Source organism: Arachis hypogaea, chromosome 19 (assembly GCF_003086295.3).
Source record: "Arachis hypogaea cultivar Tifrunner chromosome 19, arahy.Tifrunner.gnm2.J5K5, whole genome shotgun sequence".
Taxonomy (NCBI): domain Eukaryota; kingdom Viridiplantae; phylum Streptophyta; class Magnoliopsida; order Fabales; family Fabaceae; genus Arachis; species Arachis hypogaea.
Window position 1 is genome coordinate 4,611,458 of NC_092054.1, and position 18,742 is coordinate 4,630,199.

The 18,742-nt window shown below is 35.0% G+C and overlaps 4 protein-coding genes across 7 annotated transcripts; 1 reads left to right on the forward strand and 3 right to left on the reverse strand.

Annotated features, from left to right (window-relative positions):
* Window positions 1–247: 247 nt before the first annotated feature.
* LOC112775508 (uncharacterized) lies at window positions 248–5,314 on the reverse strand. 4 transcript variants are annotated; one of them, XM_072227251.1, is made up of 15 exons: window positions 4,597–4,741; window positions 4,203–4,359; window positions 3,957–4,068; window positions 3,785–3,876; window positions 3,548–3,706; window positions 3,115–3,448; window positions 2,609–2,727; window positions 2,449–2,521; window positions 2,154–2,374; window positions 1,950–2,006; window positions 1,683–1,857; window positions 1,309–1,431; window positions 1,062–1,232; window positions 843–902; window positions 248–755 (listed from the first exon to the last, which is right to left on the reverse strand). In XM_072227251.1, the coding sequence occupies exons 3-15, from the start codon at window positions 4,008–4,010 to the stop codon at window positions 630–632; spliced, it is 1,764 nt and encodes a 587-aa protein (XP_072083352.1). In that variant the 5' UTR covers window positions 4,011–4,068; window positions 4,203–4,359; window positions 4,597–4,741; the 3' UTR covers window positions 248–629. The 4 variants fall into 4 exon arrangements, 3 of the variants coding, with proteins under 3 accessions (XP_072083352.1, XP_072083350.1, XP_072083351.1); XM_072227249.1 differs by having other exon boundaries at window positions 3,957–4,359; window positions 4,597–5,314; XR_011877322.1 differs by having other exon boundaries at window positions 675–755; window positions 1,062–1,212; window positions 3,957–4,359; window positions 4,597–4,777.
* Window positions 5,315–5,433: 119 nt separating this feature from the next.
* On the reverse strand, window positions 5,434–7,763 carry LOC112775511 (uncharacterized). The gene is made up of 4 exons (XM_025819165.3): window positions 7,536–7,763; window positions 7,227–7,315; window positions 6,821–6,918; window positions 5,434–5,995 (listed from the first exon to the last, which is right to left on the reverse strand). Exons 1-4 carry the CDS (start codon window positions 7,543–7,545, stop codon window positions 5,899–5,901), a joined length of 294 nt encoding a protein of 97 aa, XP_025674950.1. The 5' UTR covers window positions 7,546–7,763; the 3' UTR covers window positions 5,434–5,898.
* Window positions 7,764–10,272: 2,509 nt separating this feature from the next.
* Window positions 10,273–12,021, forward strand: LOC112775509 (pentatricopeptide repeat-containing protein At2g13420, mitochondrial-like). The gene has a single exon (XM_025819163.3). It carries the CDS (start codon window positions 10,344–10,346, stop codon window positions 11,895–11,897), a length of 1,554 nt encoding a protein of 517 aa, XP_025674948.1. The 5' UTR covers window positions 10,273–10,343; the 3' UTR covers window positions 11,898–12,021.
* On the reverse strand, window positions 11,952–15,574 carry LOC112775510 (uncharacterized). The gene is made up of 9 exons (XM_025819164.3): window positions 15,277–15,574; window positions 14,602–14,678; window positions 14,049–14,277; window positions 13,784–13,938; window positions 13,602–13,647; window positions 13,392–13,483; window positions 13,135–13,231; window positions 12,841–12,897; window positions 11,952–12,353 (listed from the first exon to the last, which is right to left on the reverse strand). Exons 1-9 carry the CDS (start codon window positions 15,421–15,423, stop codon window positions 12,183–12,185), a joined length of 1,071 nt encoding a protein of 356 aa, XP_025674949.1. The 5' UTR covers window positions 15,424–15,574; the 3' UTR covers window positions 11,952–12,182.
* Between the last annotated feature and the right edge of the window lie 3,168 nt (window positions 15,575–18,742).

Consider the following 18,742-nt stretch of genomic DNA (forward strand, 5'->3'; position numbering starts at 1 on the left):
GGGTTTGTCACAGGCCAAGAAATTGTTATATACACAAGGCAATATTCAAATTGCTAATATTTGTTTAAACAGATTAGTGAATTAACCACTAAATTAATCTAAGTTGGTTGAATATTTTTGTAAATAAAATCGGAATTTACTTTTGTAAGTGATTTGATAATTTTAAGGGCATTTTTGTTGGTTTGTGCCCAAAATAGAAAAAAAAAAGTTGTGAGGGTTCCAAATTAGGGTAGCATCAGACAAGTAGTGAAGATCTGTAAAGTGGAGCATCTTTTAATAAATGATTTGGATAAATCTGCATGTGCATTACATCCAACAGGCTTAGGGCCTTATTCAATTGGAATTTGGATCCTCTAAAGTAAGAAAGTTGATAAAGTGGTAAAGTGAAGGGTTAATCACCATTGATTTTATAATTTTCATAAAATATGTGTTCTACTATCTTAATTTAAGAGTAATTAACTTCTCACTTTACCAACTTCCTCACTTTAGAGGATCTTGATCCATTCAATTGAGTACCCTAATGGAAGTTTGTCACATTCACATTGTATATAAAAATAATAATGCTGTCATCTATATACAGTTGCTTTCTCCAAATGTAAATTGTATTGAGAGTTGAGAAAGAATCATGTTCATGAAATGGTTGGTGGCTGATCTTCTTGATTTTGCAATGACTGGTTACTCTTACTCATCATCTCTCTAGTTTGCTTTAGTTGTTTTACAACATCCAAACGCTCTGGAGAATAAGAGGAAGGAATCTACACATGCAAAAGCAACCTCCATCAATGTTGTTACATCATCAATTAATGCAGCAAAACATGAGTGACAAGGCAGCAAATTGTTACCAAGAATGGCATATATTTCTTGATGGCTGCTATTATAGCTGCATGGCCTACTGTTGTTACCTGTTAACAAAATGAGAAAGCCAAAACTTGTATCTCTATTTCTAATTTTACACATCAAACTCATCCATTTTGATACATTTGCGATAAAATTACTCGTCGTATTTGTATATATGCAAGAATTTTTCAAATAAAATAGAACAAAAAGCATAAGTTGCTTACAGGAAGTAGCATCAAGATTGTCATTGGAATTAAGACTATTACATCAGTCAAGGTTCTCTCTAATCTCTTTCTTTGACTTCTTGAAGCCTTGAAGCCATGTGCTTGCATTGCAAGTAATTGCAAAGCAACCTTGATGTCCATGAAGAGCAACCTTGTACCCATCCAAAGGTCCTAGTGAGTAGTAATAGTAAGTAGCACACTTTCTAAAAGCATGTGGATTTTAAATTCTCATACAAGTCTTTCTTACCGCACTTGTCAATGCCAACTTGGTGCTGTATCGCTTGATAACACTTTGATGTAGAGGACTTGACTTGTCATTTACGGAAACTTGCCCGAATGATGATTCCTTGTTTGTTGCCGAAATTGGAGCCTGTGATTTGAAGTAAGACAAGAAATACAGTGGTTACTATCATGTCAAGTCGAGACCATGTCGAATACTCACTCTGTTCTCTTCTATCTGTCACTGTTACTTTATGTCATATATGAAGAGTAATGTAATTGCTACTTATATAACAAGGCATAAAATTTTGCATCTCTTGTTTAGAAAGATAATGAGTTCCTTAACTTTGCAACTGAGGTTGTTCTAATGATCTAACAAGTAGCATTGCATAATTAATATACCTTGGGGAATCCAGAACTGTTGTGAGAATCAATCTTTGGAAATCCTTTGGTAGTTAAGTCGTGTGACCTATGCTGTCCTTCAAACACCAAAGTTAACTTAGTTCCATTTATGCCTCCAATGTATGATGATGTATGATTGTCAGATGCAGCATGGTCCATAATATTTAGTGAATCACTGAAAATGGATCATATATTAAATCATATTACATAAAGTTGTCTTCTATGAAAGAAGAGAATGTGTAAAAGAATCCAACAAAACCAGCATACCCTGATTTATCATAAGCAGCCCAATGATCTTGCAGACAATTGCTTAGCAATCCTTGACTAGAAATGTTATAAGGGGAAGTTTTTTAAGTGGTTTTGATGGAAATCATGAATTATTAACAAATTTATAGTATTCCTATTTTATTTGGCCACATGATTCTGGAAAATTTTCTGGCTAGGAAACATTTTCCATAAACTAAAAGTTACCAGTGAAGCAAGTATGACAGTGAAGCTGTGTCCAACGATTGTTGAGTCGAGCGATTGAAGTGCGCAAAGCCAGAGAAAACATCATAGCACACAGTAAAAACAACAGATAAAATGATCTCCTTCTCTGCTTGGCGAGCATTGTGTTTTTGTCTTTTCTGTTTGCAGTTTATTTGGACATAGGAAGCATAAAAATCAAGCCATCCTATCTCATCAGTTACTACCTGAAAGATAGTATAAACTAAAAATAGTAACATTTAATCTCAAATAGCAGTTGGTAAAGTTCACAGAAACTAACCTCCATGAAGCATTGATAAACTGGTATGCAGGAAAAATCTGGATAAATGAAAAGAATCCCACACTCCAAGTAACTTAGAGGGAAAAGGCAATGAATGATTAGTATCGATATCTTGAAGATCAATACGACTAAAATGAAATGGACGAGCAAAGAGATCAACCTAAGTAAGTCCTTAACAATTTCATCAAGATCCTTAATTCCCATTGCTGACAGAAATATTCTAGTCCTTCTTCCAAGATATGCAAAAAGTCCCAGTATGGCCAAAGTATCTGATGGAATCTGTAAAAGTTGCAGTACAAGAAACTAGATCAATGAAGAGTGATAAATATAAATAATCAGTGCACCTATGAAATGAAAAGATTAACATGCTAAAAAACTGGAAAAGACATTGACAAAGCATGTTCTTATCGTTCGACTCAACTTTCAACGATTCCCTATGGTTTTATAGTTTTAATCATATACACATATTGAAATGCTGTAAGAACCTAACTTAAAATGAGTCAAACTATAAGGACTAAAGTATAATTAAACTAACTGGAAATCAAGAGAACATGGTAGATTTAATCTGTGACTATATTCACTCTGAATGGAATAAATTCTTAGGAAAATGTCATAGTCAACTAAAGTTATTATCCATAAAGTTTTGAATGAGTCTGCAAACTTGACCTTGTGTTCACTTTTCTTGTTTGACATGATGCTTTCTTCAGAGAATGCTTTCTGTAGTTTCTTATGTGCCAAACCAATCCAAAACTCAAGCTCCTCGGTTTTTTCACTTGGAAGAATCTTCTTACCAAAATGCAACAAGAAATTCAGTTCAAATCCTGCCTCAGTTGCTAACTGGTGTAGTTTGTCCACTGAAGCAAGATTGAGTGAAAAATCCATGAGCTTGACCAAAACATCCTCAAAACACAAAACAGGTATGGGGCAACGGATGCGGCCACAGCCTAATTTCACCACTGCAGTACAGCAGGTTATAGCCACAATTATACCTGCAATGCCGCTGAAAGCTTTTCTGTCAGGCTAATTGGACCTGTTAGAAGAGTTTTAATCCATGGTTTGGACATAACTTTCTGAAAAAACAAGGTTGTTTGAGGCAAACCTTCCAGCATATTCCACAGACCATTGTTTCAGAAGAGGAATAAAGTATGCTGCTATCTGTGGCATTTCAGTGTCTCTAAACCAATGCACCAAATCCGGATGCTGCATTCCGAGTTGAAGCTCAATGTGTTCTCCCACCTGATTTGTTAAAGGGTTCAAACTGAAACTAGAGCTTGTTACTTCTCTTAATCACATACCATTTCCAAAAAGTATGCAAGAGAAAAATCTAAAAGCTTACATCTCTCTAACAGGGGAAAATTCGTTGTGTCGTTCATGTGATAGCAATATCTCCAAATCAATTGCAGTTTTCATCAAAACATAAACTGCAACCTGTGTAAGCAAGCATGTTGTCAGTTGTTGTAATTAAGTAGTTGCAAATTTCAACATCAAAGAAAATTTTGGTGCTTAACCTGGTAAGCGATTCGCCTATGCCACTCATGAACATCTTTTCCAATCCAAGCCATTGTGAGTTCTGGACCACATCTTGAGACTCCAAGGGACTCAACAGCTTTAGAAAAGCTCCTAGCAGATTCATGCAATACCGAAACAATGTAGTCCACTCTATTAAACTCCACTCCCTCAGTACTACTTGATCGAACATCAGTAACCTCCTCTACTTCATTTCTTTGATCAATACAAGAAAAATGAGTCTTAACTGATTTGGCGAGCGATGAGAATTCCCTTAAGGATGTGTAATATCTAGACAAGGACCCAACCAACAGGCCATTATTCAAAGAGCCCTCTACTTTCTTCAACTTGGCATGTTGAAGGGAATAGACAATTAAATTCTTTCTGATATCTAATCCGAAGGATCTGCAGTTAGATATGAGCTTCTTGAACTTGTAGATTTGCCATGTTAGAAATGCATAAAGAGTTGTACAAATGAAATCATATACATCAGAAATAAAGGGGTCAACACTTTTATTATACAATAAATATCAAAATCAGTTTCAGGGAACACTTCAACTTCACATCATTATGCACTGTGTCTAATGTACAATTAAGAATAATAACAAGGTAATAAAACATAAAGGAAGAAAGGAAGCTTACAAGTGATGAAACAGTTGATGCTGCATATTGAAAGGTGTAGCCATGGAAGATAGAAAATGGAAAATCAAAGAAAAATGGTATAAATAATAATAATGATAATGATAATGATACAAATAAGGGAAGAAAACAAACACCACCCTTCTCTGGAGAACTATAAATAAGTGCAAGCATTAAAGCGATGTCATCGAGGCACAGAAAGAAAGAGAGATAGTTAGGTACAAATAAATAACCATTTTGCTTACAAGTACAAGAAAAGACAAGAGTTTGAAACATACCTTATGCTGTTATTACAAATTCCCTTTGGATTTAACTCCTGACATTTACCTTTTTCCTTAGCCAAGGTTTTTAGTAACCTTGTGATAATCATAGGATTCATGTGTGAACTATGAACATGTTTCCAGATTCAAACACCCATTTGGACTTTGGTGCAATCAATATTCTAATTCTTGTGAGTTTGTTGTATTCATGGTTTTGGTCATTCAAATTTTGTTTCTTTATTTGTCTAATGTTAAGAGTATGCTATTCTTTTTTCCCCTTTTTCTTACTCCACAATCCACATCGAATCAAACTCATATCTTTATGAGATCAGAAAAAATTCTTTATCAAATATATGAATAATCTCTATTGACGCTTCACTTCCTATCCCCTAAAAAGAGAAAGTGAAAAGAAAATCCATAAGAAAAAAAACTTAAATCAGATCATGTAATTGTCTTGGTTCAAATGATGATAAAATTGCAGCAACTTAATAATGCTAACGTCATTTCATAATGGATTTCAATTGTGCAAAGAATTCTACTACTTCTATGAACAAACGTTGACCGGATAACGACAAGAGAATTTGTTTGGAAACACATCTTATTCAGTACAAAATTGTTCTGAACTTGAAGTACAAAATTGATACTCAGAAAAAAACCTATCATTTGCCTTTCCCAGACTACATCAATTTTCAGGAGCAAGATCCTCAAATCAACTACCACTTTGCATTAATGGGATAAACTCTTTCCCATCAATTTTTTACTTTTTGTTCCCAGCCACACTCTCGTGTATACCATTGCTAACTTACAGGTTTATCCTCTCGTGTGAAAATTTTACAAGACCTTATCATGTGTTAGTTTTTACCACTTAACTAGATACTTTTATCGGTCCCATACTTGACTCCATCTATCAAAGGTGAAAATTGGAGCATGACATGGTTTTGTAAAATTTTCACGAGAGGAATCGAATGACAAACTAAAGAAATGGCATTGCCAAACTTATCCCAAAAGTAATATACATTGTTAAATCTTTGGGTTCATTGGTCTTTCAATTATCAATCCTCTCAGTGGGTTTCCCTTCAGGAGTTTCTCCATTTCTTTCCTTAAAACCAAGTTCTGCCAAGTCCTGCTTAGCCATTAGGTTCCTGTAAGAAGCCAATGAATAAGAACCATGTATACCAAAAATAATGCTAACAGTAATCATGTATCAATAATATACGCTGAGCATGGAAACAGATAAAGATGACCAATAAAACTTTCCAAACATTACATTTCACATGAAAAATACTTTGGATTATGTGAAGTTAGATTCCATCTTCCCTATGTAAAATTTCCTGCGAAAATTACACAAATTGGTAGAGTGTGGATATGACTCCCATGTTGTGAAACTCCTATGCAAAGAGAACAACTAAAACTGAGTCTTAAGAGCCTGAAAAACAATTTTGCATCCAATGAAGAGAGAACCTTCTTCAAAACTATTGGTTGTTTTACCTCTCATCTTACAATAACCTTATGCCTTAATATACATTTTTTTTTTCTGATCACATTAAACTCTTCAAGAATTGCTCCCTAGTCTTTTAACTTTGGGACACGGTCATCAAGGAGATTGGTAATTAGCAAATTCGTGTGACTGTATTATTACTTTTTTTTAGTCACATGCTCAATGAGACATCAATATTAGTGGCATCGGTCACTCCTTTTCCCATTCTCAAAACTGAATGCTCACTCAAACAGATCACAAAAACTTTAGAATGATTATTCCAAATCCGCTGAATATGATTTTTTAGAATGCCACACACTAAGTGAGTTACACCACAATATTGTGCTCCAAAGATTAAAAACATGACAGAAGAGAAAAAAGAAACAGTATACTAAAAAGTAAAAACATTCCAACTTATGCTAACCTACACAAAGAAAAACACTAGAGCCAATCAAATATGATATCGATAACACAGAAAAGCCAGACTCACTTTTCCATTCGGCACTGCAAGTACTTTTTCGAGAAATCCCTGCATTTTTCAGACTGGTGACCCGCAGTTTTCAGACAACCCAAATATTCTTTCTTCTCCTGAAACAAACGCAACACACACAAAATTGATGAGAAATGATTTATCCCCCTAACAATTCCTTGTAAATATCGTCCTTATTACCAAATAAGGGAAGAATTAATTACTTTCTAATATATCGATTGTATCAACATATTGATTGTATCAATATTAGCATTAAGGAAACATTTACTCATTATCGATTCGACTAATCGTCCAGAAACAAATACACAACTTGCAACGGCTTATTCCTCGAAATTCAACTATAACCATAGATATAATATAGGTTAAGACTCAGTTGCAGATTGAGAAACTAAGATTAAAGCATTACCAGGTCACATAAATGCATGTGGTCTAATGGGAAAATACCCTTTTCAGGAGGCACTGGACGGAGCCCTCTATTGCCACCAAATGCGCCACCTATTATAATCAATAAATGTATCAAACCAACTATCAATCATTTTCTTCACTATTTCACCAAATTCACACGATAGAAGAAAAAATTCGTATTTGAAGAAACATAAATTTAAGCAAAAATTCCTCAAGCGCTTCAATTTAAATCCAGCTAGTGCTTATATAAACCACTTAAACCCTAATAATAATAATAAATTTGGTGAGGAATAGAATAAGCAAATGGTACCTGCACTCATTTGTAGGAATGGAAAAGGTTTCGCAGAATCGGAATCGGAGAGAGAGGAGTTTTGAAGTGAGGTGGAATTTGGAGAATATTGTTGAGTGTTGAGCGTTGAGCGCGGGAGCTCCGTCCGAAGAGAAGGAAGAGGCACTGTTTAGTAAATTAAGAATTATATAAATTTATTTAAGATATATATTGGATCAAAAAATTTTGGAAGTTTAGTAAATATATTCTAGAATTACACAAATACTTTTTTTCAAGATTTATAGCAAGGTTCTAGAATCGGACCGGTCATCAAACTGCTCTAGTTACTGGTTTATTAGTTTATTGGTCTAACCGGTCCAACCGATAATTCAACCGAAAAACCATTTTAAAATAAAATAATAAAAAAATTATAAATAAACATCCTAAAATATAATTATAGTCTAATATAATCTTAAAATATCTTCGAAATTTAAAACACTACGTAAAATATCATTAACCAAATCCATATGATCTTATCAAAATACAAATTCAACCGTTAAATAGTAAAAAAACATATCTAAATATTAAATCCCAACATCATGATTTATCAATCATCAAAATCAGCAAGAACTTGTTATCAGCAATTGCTTCTTGATTAATACTATTATCCATAATTGAAATTAATAAAACAGATACGAAATTAAAAACAGCCACATCACAATGAAAAATAAAAAAACCATCAACAAGACCATATCTAAATTAAGCCTACAACATTCAGCAACAATCACAAAACCCTAGACCTTCACCCAGCAATTAGCAGAATACAAAACACCAGAACAAAAATAATTAGGAGCATACAAAACACTAAAAGTCATTAGCAGAATACAGCATCTACAAAACAAAGCCATTAGCAGAATACAAACATCAGCAAATTTGAACAAAATAATTAGGAGCCATCAGCAGAATACAAACACAAGAACAAAAAATTCAGCAGAAATAATGAACTTCATTGGCACAATACAAACAAATTGCTTTAAAATAAAATAAAATTCTTGAACCCAACTAATACAACAGTGTTAGGATTTGGTTGAATTAGTCACACATTGCTCAGGATAGCAAATGGAGTGGGTGGCCTAGGCTATAAATATGAGGCTAAGTTCTCTATTTGTTTTTGCACCAGTCAGAAACACTTTAAACTTGTATCTGATTTTTCCTTTCTTTTGTACTCTTTATTAGAGAGTGTTGTGAGGTGTAGTTAGATATTTGCTTTGAGAGAGTGTGGGTGTACTGGGGTGCCGGTGAGAGAAAGAAGTCTATGTGTTGTAACAATTTTCACATAGTGATATTCTCTGGTTGTCATTTGACAACGGCCGTGGTTTTTTCTCCGGTAATTGGAGTTTCCACGTTAAATTCTTGTGTTGTGATTGTGTCTATTTTATTTCTCTGTCAAAGGTGTTTTCTCAAGGGGGAATGGTGTATTATTCCCAACAAACAGCACGTCGTAACTCAAGTTGTACAAAGTAACCAAAGGTGCTTGAACTCAGATATACGCACAAAGAGCAAAATTCTTGGCACAGTGTGCTAACTAACTAAGCCAGCTATAACAAATGTAAACAAAGCCAATTTTTGATTGAATCCTAAATCTTAAATAAAAAATAATATTGCGGATTCCCAATTCTTGGCACCGTTTCTGGAGGTAATCTAACTGCCAGGGTGTTTAATCACATCAGTAAAGAACCAATAATCAGTAGAGAACCTGAGCTAATCACAAAATATTCATTAATCAATAAAATTGCAGCACATAAAACCAGAGCTAATCACAAAAACAGCATAAAAAAGTAGAAAAAAAAAACGAACAACAACTAGGGGATGGGGCCAACAGACCCTTGATTGATGGACGACGCCGACCAGACGATGACAAGAAGATGAAGCCGACGGCAAGAAGATGCAAAGAGTAGGGGATGGGGCGAGCTCGCGGAAGAAGAGAGCAGGGGAGTTGGAGACTTGGGGGCAGTGGCTACACGGACAGACGACGACAGAGCTCGACGGACGGACGCGGCAGTGGCTCGACGGAGAGGCGGCAGTGGGTCGAAAAGAGTAGCTAGGGTTGGATAAGGGAGAGTGAATGATTCAGGCAAGCAGAGCATAGGCTGAGAAGAGTGAGAACTGAGAAGTGGAGTGGTTCAGTTCAGTAATCAGTAGGCCAAAGTTGCAAACGACGCCGTTTCCTTAAAACCGGCCGATTCCTGGTCCGATCCAACAGGCCGGTTCACCAATTCCTTACCGGTTTTTGTTTCAACGGTTTTACACATCTGATCGAACCGTTTGTACGCCGATTCGCGGTTGGACCGTTTCGACCGACCGGTCCGGTCTGATTTTCAGAACATTGATTTATAGTCATGTGAAAATAAAAATGATGTCATGAGCTAAAAACTCAAATAAAAATATATTTATATAAAAATAATTGAGTATGTGAAGACTATGCCATTTGAGCTATAACTCATTGGCATAACATATTACATGTTTTTTTTTTACTGAAGATATGGAGACTCGAATCCGCAACCTCTTAATTGAGTATGAAGAGACTATACCATTTGAACTATTGCTTCTTGGCATAACCCATTACATGTTACATGTGTTTATATTTTAATTATTATTCTCATATAAATATCTTTATAAGTGGCTACATAAATTAATTATTCAAAATTTAATCCAAATCTAAATTTCACATTCATGGGCTAAAATAATTTCTTATTCTCAAAAATAAATAAATAAACACGGTGAATAGACTTTGCTTCAAGTGTGCTTCACTTCACCGAGCTGAAACACTCGTAAGAAGAAGAAAGCTACATGTACATGGCACTTGCCAAAGCTCCATCAACACCTCACACCTATGCATACTTCCTCTCTCGCCGTTTCTTCGCGTCAACACTCCAAAACGACGCCGTATCCTCACTCCCCACTCTCCAACCCTCAAACGACGCCGATTCACTCTCCCGCATCCTCCTCACTCACCACAACCCTTTCCATGCCGTGGAATCCTCCCTCCAACTCCACGGCGTCACCATCACCCCTCACCTCCTCTCTCAAACCCTCCTCCGACTCAGACACCATACGAAGATCGCATTCTCCCTCTTCACCTACGTCAAGACCCTCCCTAACCCTCCTCTCACCACCGCCTCTTACAACCTCCTCATCGACGTTATGGCCAAGGTCCGCCAATTCGATGTCGCCTGGCAGCTCATCGTCGACATGGACCGCCGTAGCCTCACCCCTACTCCTAACACCTTCTTGCTCCTCATCCGCCGCCTTGTCGCCGCCGGCCTCACCCGCCAGGCGATTCGTGCTTTCGATGATATCGATGCCTTCGCGGAGAACAAAGTTAGTTCAGAAGAATTTTGCCTCCTTCTTGACACGCTCTGTAAGTACGGTTATGTAAAAGTCGCTGTTGAAGTTTTCAATAAAAATGTGCATAGGTTTAGACCCGATGTGAAAATGTACACTGTTCTGATCTATGGTTGGTGCAAGTTAGGGAGAATTCGAAAGGCTAGAGAGCTATTTAGTGAGATGGTAGATAAAGGAGTTGAGCCTAATCTTGTTACTTATAATGTGTTGTTGAATGGGATTTGTAGAAGGGCTAGTCTTCACCCTGAAGATAGGTTTGACCGAACGATAAGAGAAGCAGATGAGATGTTCGATGAAATGCGCAGCAAAGGGATTGAGCCAGATGTGACTAGTTTTTCTATTGTGCTCCATGTTTATAGCAGGGGACATAAACCGCAGTTATCCCTTGATAAATTGAGGTTAATGAAGGAGAAAGGTATTTGTCCGACGGTGGCGACGTATACTTCGGTTATAAAGTGTCTGTCTTCTTGTGGGTGGCTTGAAGATGCTGAGGCTTTGATTGATGAGATGATGGAGAATGGAGTGACTCCAAATGCTGCAACATACAATTGCTTCTTTAAGGAATATAGAGGGAGAAAGGATGCTGGTAGTGCTTTGAAGTTCTTTAAGAAGATGAAGAGTGATGGTTTATGCTTGCCAAGTTCACATACATATGGCATTCTGATTAGGATGTTTTTGGATCTGAATAAAATTGGGGTTGTGGAAGAGATATGGAATGATATGAAGGAGACTGGGGTAGGACCAGATTTGGATATGTATACCATTCTAATTCATGGGCTATGTGCAAAACAGCGTTGGAGGGAGGCTTGCCATTATTTTGTAGAGATGATAGAGAAAGGATTTCTTCCTCAGAAAGTTACTTTCGAGAGCCTTTACAAAGGGCTAATACAGGCTGATATGTTGAGAACTTGGCGGAGATTGAAGAAGAAGCTTGATGAAGAATCCATAACATTTGGTTCGGAGTTTGAAGAATATAAATTAAAGCCATATAGGAGATAAACTATGGCAAAACCCTTAAACATGATTGTTGCATAAGTTAAACACAAAGGCACATTGAGATCAAGAATAATATACACATTTATCATTGCTTTTGATAATGTATTTATACATATTTGCAGCTGCCTCTAATCTCTAACATTTGGTAAATGAGCTAAACCTCATTGCTGTACCCTTAACTCACTGTTCCTAATCCTAAGTAATAATCTTGGATATAGATATACTATAATTCATGCCCTTGCCAACTGCAAGAAAAAGGCATAAGCAAGAAATGCAAAGTACAATTAATCAGTGTAGTTCTACTTGATTTGAATATGAATTCGTATGAAGATCTGATACAACATAACATTCCGTGTTGTGAGAACCAAAATCGAGCTTTTTACTTGACCTCTGTGCACCAGGGTGCTGAATGATTACTAGAACTTCATCTTTGGAGCTTTGATAATGTGAACTAGTTGGCTACACAAGCATAATGATTGTGTTAGTAAAAGATGGATGAAGTAAAACAGAGATACTTTCAATGTCTTCAATTATAAGAAACAATCAATTCTTTATTCATTTAGTAGTCAGAAGTATGTTGAGGAGGATTAATTATTTCTTCTTTTAGATAGTTCCATGCTTTGAATGATTGCTTAACAATTAACAAGATACTACTCAAGAAGTAGTAAACTATGCAATATTCAACTAAAGAAATTTACTCTTTGCTGATCTTTATGATGGAAGAGTTTAGGAGTATAAATTCCTTTAGATATCTTAGTTGATTAAGCCATTGCCTCTTAAAGGCAAATTTTGTTGGAATATCTTTGCAATTCTTTTCAGTTGAATAAAATTCTTATTTTGATGAAATTAAATTAAGAAAAAAGACTATTCAATTTTCTATGTTTTCAAGTAGCAACACTTACCACCAAGAAAAAAGGGACACCAAAAAAAAAGTAGCAGCACTTACCACCCCAATGTGCCATTCATGACTACTAAATTCTTTAAAAGTTGCTGCATCCATTTCCTACACAATAGTGTACTCAGTACGGTTAAAAGAATGACATTATTCTATTCATTATGGAATGAACGCCTAGTAAATCGGTTAAAGGTTATAATTTGTGATCTAATCTACACTTATATGATAGAAGAACATATAGAAGATCTAAACTATTTACAACTTGTTCCTTACAAATGTTCCTTATATATAATAACATTTTAGTTGGCATTCTTGGCCTCAGTAATGTGAAGATAGATAACTTACAATACTGTAGGTGGGAGGCACCAGAGTCTCGCCTTTACATTTTGTGGCAGGCATAATAGAGAAGTGTGGTGCCAAATCTTGTGACTTGAAAATCCATCTGCAGGTAAATAAAAAGAATAATAGTTTTATGTTAGCAACGGACACATAAATCATGAATAGTATTCTAGCATTTTGTAGTAAAATGATGATCCATTTTGTACTGTTTAGAGAATTGAAGTGGTATTGACAGTATTGTATCTTTGGATATATATGCATACCCTATGTACAAAAAGATGCAGAGTTGCACCCATTCTCTGATTAATATGCGAATCCAGTAATTCTCCGAAGAGTCGTCCACATTCATGCATATCTATAATTAATCCTTGTCAAAATCACTTTTATATTCATAATATGTATGTAAGTTTATGAGTGAAACACATAATTATATATATATATATATATATATATATATATATATATATATATACCACAATTTCTGCCATAGCTACAATCTGCATTGCACCCTGAAATTTCCTGCACAAAGGAAAGGAAAGCGTGTCTATAATTAAGCATAGTTTCTTCTAAAAGGGCTAAGGTATATATATGATATGATATTTGAGAAAAAATTAGTCATAATAAACACTTTTAATTGAGATACTTTGGCACTTACTTGAACATTGTGTACTTCTTATACACAGCATCATGCATTGTATGAACATCTTCATTTTCTATAATGCTCAATTGTTCTCGCAACACTAGCAGGTTTTGGGAGATGTGGTGGAAAATCACATAGAATGAAATAAAATAATTTAGTAGCAGAAGTACCTGTACATTTGGTCAATTACAAAAGTCAGAAATCATCATAATTAGAACTAACAAACACATAAATTTACAAGATAAATTGCAGATTGAGTAAAAATAGGTAAGAAACTCACAGTGAAGTATGGCACACAAGCCTTGTAACCAACTAGTGTCAAGTAAAACACACACGCCAGCGCCGCAGTTGTTCGCCGTTCATTTAGAGAAAGACGCTCACACATGATGCAGTAACCATGAGATATGAGCAAAAAGGAGACAAAAGCAGCTGTCTGAAATAGCACCCCAGTTACATACACTCCAAATGACATCCATAAAGAACATGCTTGAAAATTGTAGCACGGATACCTGCAAGAATTGTATAAAAAAAAGCTTACTTAAATCATTGAGAACAACAAATACAGAGTTCAATTACCAGGATAATAAATTTTCTATGAATCTACTCTCTTTATTTGGTTGATACTTGATACTCACGCCACTGGCATGGAACATGAATTTGTCCGTAGAAGTCTAGAACTATCAACCAAGATAATATGTGTGTGTCTATACTCTATACTGAATGCAAGATTGAGCAATTCTAAACCGTAAGCTGTATAAGTTTTTTTTTCTCTCATATAGAAAAATAAATAATAAAGAAAGAAACAGAGAAGAAATAACTAGTCCAACATTTACCAGAAGAGAAAGGATAGCATGAGCTGCAATGCTTTCATCAATGGAACCGAAGTAAGAGTCCACTGCAACTTATTGCACTGCTCTAACAAAATAATATCATAAAAACAAAGCAGTCACAAACAGCTGAAGAAAAAAAAAATCACCTTCTTCAAATTCAAAGAATGCACATTTTATTACTAAAAACTATAACGTAGAGTTTGAAAGCAGGACTGAGACTCAGTATTGTGTTTAGTAACCATATTTCAAGTCCCTTCAAAATTACCTTTATTCAACTTTTCAAATTCCAAATATAACTCCACTTTTCCTTTTTCAACAAGACACTAAGACATAACTCAATCTTGCACATTTTATGCTAAACCAATACAAAGACTTTAGTCTCTATCTCTCATCAGTCTCTGTTTAACTAAACTTAGATAATTGAAATTGTATACTTGATTGACACAAAAATTCTCAACACACCTAGACAAATTTAACCATAATTATATTATCGAGCTAAAATAATTAATTAAAAAGAAAAAACAAGATCAAAGTTTGAACAACGAAACAGAGTCGGAGCTACCAAAACTGGAAACTCAAGTGCATCAATATGATCATAACTACTAAACGTTAATCTTCGTCGATAGAATTCAATGAAATTGAGGAAGAATTGAATAGGTGCGTTCGAAATTGAGGAACCTGAGAATGGCGATTCCTGTAAGTGTAAGCTGTCCAAGAGAATGCAGAGACGAACCAGATCGATAGGAACGTCAGGTACACCGTCGGCACCGCACGAAACGACTCGTCCAATCTCACGCCCGAACTGCCACCACCGGAGTTCGCCATTTCGTTGCCGGAAATGTTTCTTTTTCCGCCGGCGGCGAAGGTTCTCCGATTTCGGTTTTTGTTTAGTTTTGTTTTGAGTGTTGTAACTTGTAAACACTTTTTTAAGTGTTGAGAGCTGCTGCTTCTTCTTGTTGAGTTGTTTTGCGAGCAATTTATACGCCGGCGAGTTGCACACGTCTCAAACGTGGGGACCTGCGACCTTTCCATTTCAAATGTGCCAAAAGTCAAAACTATTTTTACTTTCTTTTTCACATTTCTTTTTTTTTTTATCAAAGATAGGAGACTCGAACTCGCAACCTCTTAGCTTTTTCACATTTCTTTAATAATAGTATAATACACATATGTATTGACATTTATTTTAGTAAAAAAAAATAAATATTATTATTGTTAGCATTTTGTAGATGATCTTTTCTTAACTTGAACTTTAGAGGGAGTGAATTTTGTCTACTTTAATACTCACTTTTGAATACAAATATCATTACTATTTTGAATGCACTTAGAAATTTTGTGGTTAAAGTGGTACCTCACCGGCTTTTTTGGTGCAAAACCATGATAAGTTGATAACTTCCCATATAATTTAATTTAACGGGTAGGATTTGTTGATTTTGTTTAATTAATTAATTAAGCTTGGCCACATGTTATTTATTGTCTCTAAATGTTTGCATTACTAAAATGCAAAGTTGATGGGCCCGGTTTTAGGGAAAGAAAGTGGGTGGGTGTAACTATCTTAATTCTCAAGTGCAAAATGGAGTCATGCACCAAAACCACTCCGTGATTTTGTAATCAATGCATCAAGTAAAAACTAAAAGCTATTTACTATTACATCCTTATACCATATATATATATTAGGGATGGCAAAATTCCCCGAGACGCGGGGATTCCTGCGGGAACTGCCTCGAATGGGGATCCGATTGTGGGGAATTTTCCCCGCGGGGATGGGGATGGGGGACGAAATTCCCCCGAAGCAGGCACGGGGACCCGAGCGGGGATCCCCGCCCCGTCCCCGCTATTCCCCGAAATTTATGAATTCCTTAAATTATCCTTAATAGTTTATTTCTCATATATGTTTTTTAGTCATTTCTCACACACACATTTATAGAAATCCAAAACTCCTAATCTTTATTTGCATAACCCTTCTTCAATTCAGAAATTCCTAAGGCTGTCCATACTCCATCTAACCTCTCTGCAGCCACCCCCTCGTCACCCTTCTCACCGAATCGTCACACATCACTGTGCCATCACCCTTACCGCGTCGTAATTTCTATTTGCGGCGTTTTTTTCATAACTCTGCCGTCGTGTCCATTCTCCTCTCTGTTGCCACGTCTCTTACCTCGTCCACTGCTTTGTCCTTTGACTCGTCGTCGCGTCCCCCTATTGCGTTATTTCGAGAGAAGTCACCATCGTATCATTTAGACTTTTTGTATAAAATCTTACAATTTTTGTATAAGATAGATACTTGCAGCTCTATTCATATGGAAATTAACAATTAGTTAGAACTATTATGTAGATGGGGAATGGGGATGGGGAGCAATACTCCCCCACGGTGGGGAATGGGGCGGGGATGGGGAGCAAATCTGAGGGCGGGGATGGGGAGCGGGAGGCATCCCCCGCCCCCGCCCTGCCCCATTGACATCCCTAATATATATTGTACTAACTATTTGGTGACTAATAATTTTTAAAATTGTATTTAAAAGAGGGATTGAAAAATAAAGAGACAAAAATTAAATTAAGTCTTTATATTATATTTGGTGTAAAATATATTCGATTGAATTATATCTCAATAGAAAAAGTATATAGAACTAACTCCAAATCAGTTAAAAATGGAACAACTTAATTAATTATAAATATAGTAATTAGTTTTATTTATTTATAATTTAAAATATTGGTTATTAAATGTTTCACCACATTCAAATTAGGAGGAGATACGTTCAGTATCATTGCAACGTGAATCACGGAAACTTATTCAATTAACTTCCGTCTCTTCATCCACTTTCTCTCTCCAAATGCCTAAAACATGATAAATAAAAAAATAGATTCAGAACCATCCAATTTACAAAGAAAAGAAACATCCTAATACCTAGCATAAGCACTATCTACGTAGAGGTTTTGGATTCACTCAGAGATATTTAGCTGATTTTTTGTTGGTACCTTCTTGGTTTCTTAGCATTGTTGATCTCAATATTATATTTAGTTTAAGATAAATATAAGAATTGAGTGATAAATTTAAAAAGTTAAATGAGAGCTTTTTTTTAAAAAAATATTATTAAAATTTTAGTTATCATTTCTAAAATCTTAGTCTTTTATGTTCCTACTTTTTTAAAATATTACTAAGATTTTATATTCGGAAACTAAAATTTTTTTAATCACCAAATACAATATTCAATCTCAATCTTAATCTCATCCTCAAAAACAAAGGCAAGTTAATAGACATAATATTTTTGTTATTTATACTACCCACTCATCAAAAGATTATCCACATTCAATCTTACAATTTTTCCTTACTGATTTTTTTCTCCCTTCTTCCCCCTTAGCTTTAGGTGATATCATTCTAGTGAAGAGACTGTTAAAAGAATTACTCAATAAAAGAATATTTATAAACACTAGAAATTAGAAATAATAAAAATTACTTTATAATTAAATGCCTTAGACCATTTGACAATCTTAAATTTTTAACATTTATCTAGTATAATTGTTCCCTCTTTGTATATATTAAAAATATCACACGCTTAAAAAAGTTTATTTTTACACAAATACATATTATTTTTAAAATTTTAATACGTGTCTTTAAAATATTCATAATCCAGAATAATAAAGTCATAGTTCAATAACTCATAGCATTATTATTTGACAATATTTTTGTTGAAGAAGACGTGAAGGACACTTCAAAGTTCTTCTCTATCTAATTTTGTGGAACTTGCAATTATATTATTGATTAAACATGTAACCATAAACAAAGTTCTTTGCCCCCTTCTTTTATCTTGAATTAAAATTAGTAAGTTTTTCAAAATATACCACTAGTGACAATTAAAAAAAAAAAAAAAAAGGTGTCATTGAGCCGTTGGGGGAGAATAGTCACCAAATCATTATAAAAACAACTAAGAAGTGATGTTGGTGATGCATTTGACCAACTAATTTGCAAATTCTATGCAATGCCATGTTAACTTTGATTTAATGTGTCAAAAGAACTATTTTTATTGATTTTTTTTTTTATTTTAAAAGGGCAATATTTAGAATGTACCAAAAATAGGATTGAGATGGTAGATGAAGATGGTCATCAGAATGGAAACAAGGACTTTAGGTAATCAAACTCACTAACAAA

Excerpts from the sequence above, each read along its gene's own strand:
- LOC112775508 (XM_072227249.1), bottom strand. The coding sequence starts at position 4,640 with ATGGCTACACCTTTCAATATGCAGCATCAACTGTTTCATCACTT. Across the intron at positions 1,432-1,682 it reads ACAGTTCTGGATTCCCCAAG|GCTCCAATTTCGGCAACAAA; the intron begins GTATATTAATTA and ends TTCAAATCACAG. Across the intron at positions 903-1,061 it reads CAATCTTGATGCTACTTCCT|GTAACAACAGTAGGCCATGC; the intron begins GTAAGCAACTTA and ends TTTTGTTAACAG.
- LOC112775509 (XM_025819163.3), top strand. The coding sequence starts at position 10,344 with ATGTACATGGCACTTGCCAAAGCTCCATCAACACCTCACACCTATGCA.
- LOC112775511 (XM_025819165.3), bottom strand. Across the intron at positions 6,919-7,226 it reads ACATGCATTTATGTGACCTG|GAGAAGAAAGAATATTTGGG; the intron begins GTAATGCTTTAA and ends CGTTTGTTTCAG. Across the intron at positions 5,996-6,820 it reads TTGCAGTGCCGAATGGAAAA|GAACCTAATGGCTAAGCAGG; the intron begins GTGAGTCTGGCT and ends GGCTTCTTACAG.
- LOC112775510 (XM_025819164.3), bottom strand. The coding sequence starts at position 15,423 with ATGGCGAACTCCGGTGGTGGCAGTTCGGGCGTGAGATTGGACGAGTCG. Across the intron at positions 14,278-14,601 it reads ATGCTATCCTTTCTCTTCTG|GTATCCGTGCTACAATTTTC; the intron begins GTAAATGTTGGA and ends CAATTCTTGCAG. Across the intron at positions 13,648-13,783 it reads AAGAAGTACACAATGTTCAA|GAAATTTCAGGGTGCAATGC; the intron begins GTAAGTGCCAAA and ends TCCTTTGTGCAG.